This window comes from Oryx dammah, unplaced genomic scaffold, assembly GCF_014754425.2.
Source record: "Oryx dammah isolate SB20612 unplaced genomic scaffold, SCBI_Odam_1.1 HiC_scaffold_16, whole genome shotgun sequence".
NCBI classification, from domain to species: Eukaryota; Metazoa; Chordata; class Mammalia; order Artiodactyla; family Bovidae; genus Oryx; species Oryx dammah.
Window position 1 is genome coordinate 63748136 of NW_024070200.1, and position 9810 is coordinate 63757945.

General features: G+C 44.3%; 1 protein-coding gene across 2 annotated transcripts; it reads right to left on the reverse strand.

Annotated features, from left to right (window-relative positions):
* Positions 1–375: 375 nt before the first annotated feature.
* On the reverse strand, positions 376–9113 carry SELENOS (selenoprotein S). 2 transcript variants are annotated; one of them, XM_040257042.1, is made up of 6 exons: positions 8924–9113; positions 8145–8279; positions 6437–6543; positions 3037–3126; positions 2858–2936; positions 376–1057 (listed from the first exon to the last, which is right to left on the reverse strand). In XM_040257042.1, exons 1-6 carry the CDS (start codon positions 8997–8999, stop codon positions 978–980), a joined length of 567 nt encoding a protein of 188 aa, XP_040112976.1. In that variant the 5' UTR covers positions 9000–9113; the 3' UTR covers positions 376–977. The 2 variants fall into 2 exon arrangements, with proteins under 2 accessions (XP_040112976.1, XP_040112975.1); XM_040257041.1 differs by having other exon boundaries at positions 2858–2939; positions 8924–9097.
* Positions 9114–9810: the final 697 nt, after the last annotated feature.

Genomic DNA, 9810 nt, shown 5'->3' on the forward strand with positions numbered 1-9810 from the left:
GCAGGACAAATCTAGCCCGTAAGCTAAATATTTTTAAATGTATTTAACAATTCTTTAAAAATTTTAAAAATATAGACTGTGCCTAAAAGTCTAAAATCTTTACTACCTGGCCCTTTATAACATACTTCACAGAGACTCTCGATAAGGACATGAGAAATGAGTGCAAGACTCACAGGGCTTCCCAAAACCCCAATGACCCCTGAGGTACTTATAGGCAAGATGTTTCTTTGCCCTATTAATGCAGAAACTCAACTCCAAGTGCCTGGTTTTGTGGATAAACCCCCAGGAGCCCTCCAGCTCTGAAAACCACTGCAGCTGTCTCACTGAGGTGAGCAATAATGAGATGAGAAAGTAAATCTTATTAACGGGAGATTATGAATGATAAAAAGCTGTATTATGTTAGACAGACAAATTCAAGTGCATAAAGAAATTTCCTTAAATTTAATAAAGATACTGAAAATGTTCTCTGCTTTTTTTTTTTTTTTAATATTTACAGTCTCTCTCTTTTTTTAAAACAGTTCTGTACATATAAATTTACAGAACAACCCCGTCGACTGTCTGCATCAGTAATCCTTGCTGGTGGGCTCACCATTTACAAGGAAGACATCATTCAACGCAAGCTGTCACAGAAACTGTCCTACCAGCCAGGACCTCTTAACTTGAAGGATCATTGCCCGGTCTCTTTTATCAAGATCACCAATCACCTGGAAGCCCTTAGCTACCAACTAACAAAGACCTGTAAAATTAATGAACAGTCACTGGCTTCAGTGCAGCATGACTAACTGCAATTACTGCCTAGTGGCCATGTCCACACCCTATGCTGCCTTCAATCCTTGAAGTCATCAGTGTAGTTAAGAACAGAAAGAAAGCCCCCACCCCTGGCTAATGACTGTGAAAAGCATGCGTAAGACAATTGAGTTGAGGGTTAAGGATTCATCTTGCTAATGTCAAAAGTGACACTAACAAGATTCTTAGCCTCATCCACCAGATGAGGGTCCTCTGCGTCCAGGTCTCCAGGAGCAGGTTCCACCACCTTCACCAGACAAAGGATTGTAACCTGTGACGAGAGAAAGGAAGCAAAACAGTGCTAGAAACATTTTGCATCAAACAGAGGACTGTAAGCCTGATATGCAAATCACTGTAAAGATATGATCCTACTCTCATAAACATTTTCAGAAAACTTTAAGCTACCACGTGACAAAAAAAGCTTTACAATGTGACTGCATTATATTGCACTGTATATACTGATCTTATTCTCTATAATGTGATCGCAGTCTGAACTGACTTGAATAAAACAAGCCATTCAGCTTCTGTTGTAACTATCAAAACATGAAAATCCCCCCCCAAATACACAAAAAATTTGCCCCCAAAGCCTCTCAAGATGGCTAAATTTAAGTATATAAAGGTTTCTAACTGTAGTCCTTAATAAAATGAATACATTCAAGTAAGAACTGCTCAAGCTACAGAAAATAAATTATAAAAATCAAAACAGAATGGAACTTGCTGTTGCTTTCACCAGTCAGAACTGGGAAATCCACATGCCCCAGCCCCCACACTCATCCTTGCCCACTCATTAACTTCCTCAAGTTAATAGACATTAGGCGACCATTCTGCTCAGGCTCTAGAGTCAGCAAGACCTTCAATGAGGTGGTTTTGTTCCTTACTATGGGATCTTTGGTCACCAACTCCCTGTGCCTCAGTTTCTTTAAGGCCTATAAAGACAGGCCATTCGAAGCCCCCAGCTCTGGATTACTGGCCATGCTAGAGGCGTGCACACAGCACACTATACATTCCATTTTCTACAATCGTCTCCTGAATGCTACCATTCTTTGCTCTGCAAAATGGCCTTAGAAGATTATTTCTTGCTGGAGCAAGAAAAAGACTGAAAAAAGCATTTTCTTTTCAGACATACCACTCCCCTATACAAGCCAGCTCTGAGTTCCTAACACAAAGGAAGGGATTAGAACCCAGCCATTAAGGGCAGCCCACAGGCTTCACAGACTCCCCTCAGTCCTCTAAGAGGTTGGCCAGGCTTCCACACCTCTGCCTCTGTGGCACCTACCCAGAGAAAACCCCTCTTCCCAAATAGAAAAAAGTTACCTTCAGCCTAGAACTGGTTCCTTCCCAAAGCATTCTAATGCTTTTGCCCTCCCCTCTCTCCAGATGGAGGAGGAACTCCTGGCAGATCACAAAGGATTACTTATTTTCAATTGTGTGGAAGCCTCATCTTCCCAAAAGTACATGAAAGTCCTCAAGGATGGGATGGTACACACTGCTATGGTACCACCTAGAGTGCTTGAGGGTACTGCACACAAAAGGTCTCTTAACGAATATGTATCTGTCATGCCTCCTTGAGGGAGTTATTTGTAAGAAACAAGGCAGCTCTGGCTGGAAAGGCCAAAACGCGTGTCCTAGGCCCCTTGACCCACTTACATGCAAAACAGGCAAACTACTCCTTGCCTCACTTAACTTACCCCCTACAGGACTGTGGGATGAAGTGAAAAACACTAAAATACAACTGCAACCATCCCAATTATTTCCTGAGCGCTTCGAGTGACCTCCTTTTTCATTGCTTATCAAATGCTAACTTTTGTGAGGCCAAGGAGGTCAGCGGCCTCCTGGAAACAGGACATGCACCCACGCCCTTGCTGGAGGCCCAGGGGCAACAATAGGGTTCAGTAGGTTGGTCATTTCTAGCCGCTAAAGGCTGTTTTATATCTGTTTCTTTTATTGAATCTTCATAACCTATACTTAGGAATTAGTCTCAGTTTACAGACTATGAATCAAGAAAAGAGAATCCTGTTTCAGGTGAATTTAGCCAGTCATTGTTCAGAATGCTTTAATGTTTGATACTTACCTCCTCCTCGCAAAGGCTTTCTGTCAGATTTTCGTTTCGGGATGACTGATGAAGTAGAAGGCCCAGGACTGTCTTCTTCCTGCTTGAACATATACAGGCTTAAGAATCTAGTTAAGACATTCTACTCCAGGAATCTTCACCTACTTGAAAAAAGTCCACTAGGTTGAAGGCTACATCACCTGAGGCTTTCTTGTATTTCCTTTATAACTTTTTCCTTCTTGCATGCTATCCCACATTTCAATCTTCTGTCTCCTTTTTTCTTCTTCAAGCTGAGGAAGAATCGCACATGATACAAAATGAATTTATAAGCTGTCATCCTTCTCAAAGAAAATGCGCTTTTGATAATCTATAATTTAAATGTTCTTCAAACTTTCACCTGTACTTTCTTCAGTTAATAAAGTAGCTGTTATCTAGTAGTGTGTGAGTTTAATTCAGATACACAATCCCTTGCTTTTCCATACTATTAAAAAAAGCAAAAAGTGTCACAGAAGACAGAATACCGATTCTTCTTTTAAACTAGACATTTCTGGTCATGTTGAAGAACCCTGACTTGAAAAGGGTCAGTGTGGCTGGCAGGCGTGCATTGCTGCTATTTGGTTGTGTCACCTGAGGAAACCCTTCAACTTGGAAGGCTGTGAGGAGACAATGAGAGGAAATTTGAGAATTCTCTGAAAGTAAGGTACTATGGGAGTATAAGAGAAAACTAATCTCAGTAGAAAACTATGTCCAACAGTGAGCATCTGGGAAAGCTTGAGCAGTGAACAGGAGGGAAATACAGCGCCCGAGGTCTTCATCTCTGCTTCCCACTCCTTGAACAACAATTGGGTACTGCAACTCACGTGCGCACAAAGGTCACTAACTCTCTCAATTCCTGATGCAATCCAAACCCAAGCTTCACTTCATTCTGGTTCCAATTAAACTGCGACACCACAAAGATATGCAAGAGGATGCCTTAGAAAGCACATATCCAGAAATTTCTCAATGGTTCAGAGTCCATCACTGCTAAACCCAAATGCCTGTCCCTTCATGCCTTCACTGTCTGCAAGTACAGGAGGTTAAGGAAGAAACTGCTTCGTGATCTGAGAGCTGTTTTATGTTTATAGCCAACATGGAAAACACCAGAATGGTACATCAGTGACAAATTCTGAGACCACATACAAGAGAGCTGACTAAAGTGTGAGACAGGAAGACTGTTACTTAAGTATACAGAACCACGTTGACTACACTAAAGTCTCTGACTGTGCAGATCACAAACTGTGGAAAATTCTTAGAGACGGGAATACCAGACCACCTTACCTACCTCCTGCAAAACCTGTATGCAGGTCAAGAAGAAACAGATAGAATCAGACATAAACAATGGTCTGGTCCAAAACTGGGAAAGGAGTACATCAAGGCTATACGTCACCCCGCTTATTTAACTTCTATGCAAAGTACATCATGGGAAATGCTAGGCTGAATAAGCACAAGCTGGAATCAAGATTGCCAGGAGAAATATCAATAATCTCAGATATGCAGATACCACCACCCTAATGGCAGAAAGTATCAAGAGCCTCTTGATGAAGGTGAAAGAGGACAGTGAAAAAGCTGGCTTAAAACTTAAAACATTGAAAAACAAAGATTATGGCATCTAGTCTCATTACTTCATGGCAAACAGATGGGAAAACAATGGAAACAGTAACAGACTGTGTTTTCATGGGCTCCAAAATCACCGTGGATGGTGACTGTAACCATGAAATGAAAAGATGCTTGCTCCCTGGACGAAAAGCTTTGACCAACCTAGCCAGTGTACTTCAAAGCAGAGACATTCCTTTGCCAACAACAGTCCATAATCAAAGCTATGCTTTTTCCAGCAGTCATGTATGGATGTGAGAGTTGGACAATAAAAATGGCTGGGCAGAAGAGAATAGATGCTTTCAAACTGTGGTGCTGGAGAAGACTCTTCTGAGTCCCGTGGACAGCAAGGAGAACAAACCAGTCAATCCTAAAGGTAATCAGTCCTGAATATTCATTGGAAGGACTGATGCTGAAGCTGAAGCTCCAATACTTTGGCCACCTGATGTGAAGAACTAACTCACTAGAAAAGACTCCGATGCTGGGAAAGACTGAAGGTAGGAGGAAACAGGGGTGACAGAAGATGAGATGGTTGGATGGCATGACCACACAACGGACATGAGTTTCAGCAAACTCCCGGAGATGGTGAAGGACAGGGCAGCCTGGCGTGCTGCAGTCCATGGGGCCGTAAAGAGCCAGACACACGACTGAGAGACTGAACAAACAATATAAAACAACTAGAACAACTTTAGTTGTTTAAAACTCAACACAGGCTTCTATCCTTTCTCCAATTTTAGGAAGCTCACATTACAGTTTTTAAAAACAATCTTTTAAAAGCTTTTTCCCCCAGCTACATCAGCAAACTGGGTAAATGATCAGGCTGTTTTTACTAACGCAAAAAACAAAGACCTTCAAGTCATTAATTTTGACACGTAGCAGGAAATTAACTTACTCTTGGGCTCTAGAAACAAAACAATTAAATATTTCTCAAAAACTTTAAAACACTTTCTAAAGTATTTTTTAGAAAGAAACAAAAAATAAAACTGCTTAAAAATAGCATCCTTGTGTATTATGCTACCATTTCTACGGAAAAATGATATAAGCATGCATTTATATATGGATAAAATATTTCTGGAAAAATACCTAAAAAAGCTTTGCTCTGTCCTTTCACTCTGGGCTCCAGCCACGATGTGGACACCAGCCATGTACTAAGTGACCATGCAGAAAACAAAAGCCACCAGTGGTGGCAGAAAGGCATTCCTTTCTGGAAATACCAGAGACACATGTAAGACCAGCAGGAAGACCAACTTCTCTGGTTTCCTTCTAAGGGGATAAAGAGGGGCCCAGAAACATCTGTAATAAAACCAGAAAGTGGGGCCTACACTTAGTTGCTTCAGTTACACAGACTGGGGCCAACACAGCAAGTGTGACTTCACGCCTCTGAAGAGCAGCACAACCCACCTGGCTGCTCAGGTCACTTCAACAGTAGCCCCTGGTTCTTCCTCCCCATCACCTCCAAAACCGCCCATCACTCCCACAACCAAACCATGTGTCTAACAAAAGTCTTTTAGAACTCCATCTCCTGCTCTCCATCTCGACCCTAGGTGGAGTCCATTGCCACCCTGGCTCTTTAACCCACTGAAGAGTGGCCCCACCAAGTCAGGTCCTGGGAGATGCAAAGCTTGAAACTGAAGCAAGATGCTGAATGTGTGTTCTGTGTCTGGTGGTACGGCTCCTGCACATAGCACATGGTTTTATGGGCAAAATACTGCTATAAGGGAACCACTTAAAGGTAAAAACATAAATACAAGAGTACTTAAGAGTATTTAATTATTTAAGAGATTTGACCCCTAAACATTAAGAAATTAAACAAGTAAAACATGCTGAGCAATACTTAGCTAACTGGAAATGATTCAGCCTAAAACTGTTCCCTGTACCCACCATAAGGGGAATGCATGCACACACACATACACACTTTTACCAACTAAACCTCAAATATCATGTATTCGAACTAAAACCAGGACATACCTGTCTTAATTTTTCTTTATGTTTTTCAACTTGTGCATTTAATTCTTCTTGCATTTTCAAACGAGCAGCTGCTAAAGCCTCCTGTCGTTTAACAACAATATCAGGTTCTGAAAAGGCAGAAAAAAATTGGAATAAAGCACCTTGTAAAATATAAAATGGAAACTCTTGAGGTCTATTATTAGAAGTGTACAGAAATCAAACAATACAAAAATCTTTTTTAACATGAGTAAGTCTATCCTTCTGTATATATTTAATTACTGCCTAAAGGGGAAGGAGACTATCACATAGCCTCAGTTCAGAGTCCTTTTTAAATACTTACAGCATCAGAAATCTCTGTTCACAACAGATTTCTGGGCTCCCTGAACAATCCCAATTCAGAGAATCTGGCATGGGCCCTACAACTAAAATATAAGTGGTGAGGCAGCCACAGCGAAATTTTATTTCACATCCTGGATACCTCCTAACACCCAGCCTCTAGGCTGACCAGAATTCTAGAAGATAACCACGGGAAAGAAAGTTTTCTGATCATTAGCTATCACCTAGTTAGTCTATAGTTCTACTTTATAGAAATGTGAATTGTAGCAACATTTGAAATTGCTGTTTTATTCTTAGAAAAAAAGAAATTATGTGTGGATTTTTAAAACTTAATTTTCCTAACAAAATTGTACAACACAAAGTACACCTTTCACTGCACATTTACTTTGTGCAACGCTTCCTTAAAACAAACTCCTCTTCTGAGACGCCCATCCCATTATATTATAAATCCACTCCTCAGCTGTCAGCAGTGCCAGCAAAGGCTGTACCAGGTGACTGAAGCTGTTCTCTAACCTCATCCATGTCACATTATCCTGCAACTTAAGCAAGATTTACAACTGTATTTTGTTTTGGGGGATATACAGCCAACAACCAAAAGTACTGAGATAATGGCAGGACCACAGGGTTTCATGCGAGAGGAGAGTGAAGGAATTTTTTAGGTCCTTCTGCTAATGACTACTTTTACCTTATGATGTTTTGTTTCTTCCCCAGCTTTATAACTGTGGTGACTCGGATCACTGACGTTTAGCATTTATTTAATTATACTACTATTATCAAAATACTGAACATTTCTTTTGAATATGTTCTCAGAAACTGTAACTTCTAACAAGTTAAAAGGTGACTGTTTTAGAGGGAATGAGTTTTTGAAACAGCCATGTGTAAATATGCCATCAGGTCTGATGGGTAAGATGAAAAGCAAAATGCAGTGGATGTGAGGAACTAAGGCTGAGCTTCCTGTCACTCACAAGGGTTCTAGAGATAACTGAGAGTCAGTAGGCACACCCGTAAGTATGCAGAAGCTGTGACGCTTTCATTTTAATCTCTCCTGTAAATGAAGAATGATGCAAGCAGAGGGTGTTCTACGCATCATTAAGCAGGTTTTTCACCCAATCTAAAACTCTGAAATTTAAAAAAACACACTATTGCAATTCACCAAATTCAACTTCAGTAAGTGTAAAATAGTTTTCCTCCCACACAGATCAGACTGATACCTCTTACTCGTAACAAGAGACTAACTTATAAATACTACAGTAAGTACGGGTAAAGCCATGTCTTCAATCCTCTTCCCTGGAAAATTCCACGGACAGAGGAGCTTGGCAGGCTACAGTTCATGGGTCCCAAAGACTCGGACACGACTGAGCGTACACGCGCGTACATACACACACATACTAACCCAGAGCAGCGGCAGCCTGATCTAAGTGCCTCTGCCTCAGGGCCCTCAACCGGGTGGAAAGCTTCTGAAACACCACGTAGAGAAGAATGCAGCTGAAGACGATGTACCAGCCGTAAGTGGCCAGCAGGGAGCCCACTGAAAAGAATAAAACACTCACAGTTTTCAAGAAGCTAAAAATGACACTACCACCGGACTTTCCTAGCGGAGGACTTCCTAAGAAGGCAGTTAAAACAGCGAGAAGCACAACCCAGGGATCCCTGAGAAGGTGCTTCTCCGCCGTCTGGGGAAGCGGAGGGGCAAGCCCCGGGGCAGGCGGGACACGTCAGCCGGGTTTTGAAGGATGATGGGGTGTGTCCGAATCAGGAAGAGAAGGGCTTTAAGGAGCCAGGCAACGTACGGAAAGGGGTAGCCGCGGGGACTGGCATAGGGCAGAGTTTGGGGCCGTGCGCGAGGGCGCGGTGGTGGCGGGCGCGCGGCTTGGCTGCAAACGCCAAGGACCCAGTGAGCCCAGTAACCGCGACCCGGAAGGGCTTGTACCGCCTGTGTCGCGCGATATAAAGGACTCGGGCAAACAAGGGCCGACAGTAAAGCCCAGGGAAGCCGGGCTCCGGGCGAGCCTCCGCGCGCGCCTTCGGCCCACCGCCCAGGCCTGTGGGTACCTGCCGCGTCCGGCCTCTGGCCGGCCCGGCCCACAGCGCCGTGGAGGACTACTCACTGAACATGGCGGCGACTCGGCCGGGGTGGCGCGGCCCCGCGGCCCGCGGCGCGCGCCCACTTACCTGTGACGTGAAGGAAACGCAGCCCCTCGGTCTCGAGGGCGGGCCGCGCGGACAGCTGATCCCCGTCCCGCTCCATGGCGACGCAGCTGCGGCCAGCCCCGCGCCGCACTCGCCCGCCGAGTCAGCGCCAGCCTTCGCCTTCCGGCGGGCCCCTAGTACGTGGAGCCCGGGGCCGGGTTTCCGGCCTCCCAGCCAATCGGGTGGCGAACCGGCCCCGACGCCCGACATCGCCGCGAGGGCGTGGCCGAGGCGAGCTGAGCCCTCCGGGGCGGCACCGGGAACCTGAGGGACACATACGCCCTGCGCCGCGTCGCATATTTACTCTCGTGCTGATTGGACGCCGAGGTCTCAAGACGTTGCCTTGGGCAAACAGGATTTGCGTCCACGCCCGTGCTCCCTGGCACCTTAAGCAACTGGGACTTCGCAGATTGGCAACTCCCTGCTGTTGCGGGTTCCAGCGTTCCCCTTCCGCTGCCTCTGTTACTTTCAGAGTTGGGAAAGTCCCCGCTAACCAACCCCCCCCCCCCCCCCGCCATTGTCTCCTCCAGAATCAAAACCTCTTGGGAAAGAATTAGCATTAACAATGGCTCCAACACTCCTTGAATCAGTAATTACTAAGTATTATAAGACATTATAATTATTTATAATAACGTTTTGTCTTTTCTCTGCCTGCCATGCCCTCCTCCACACCCACTCCTCTCTTGGAGCCCTACCTTAACCACCCTCTATGGAATTTGACCTTGAGCGTATTTTGGAGGAGGATTTAAAGTGAAAATACTCCTCTGTGTCTCAAAAGAAGGGTTGAGGATTAGGAAGAGAAAATAATGAGCAGATAATGACTGATGCAGAGTGCTCTGCCACCTTGGTGAGCACAGACATGAGCCTGG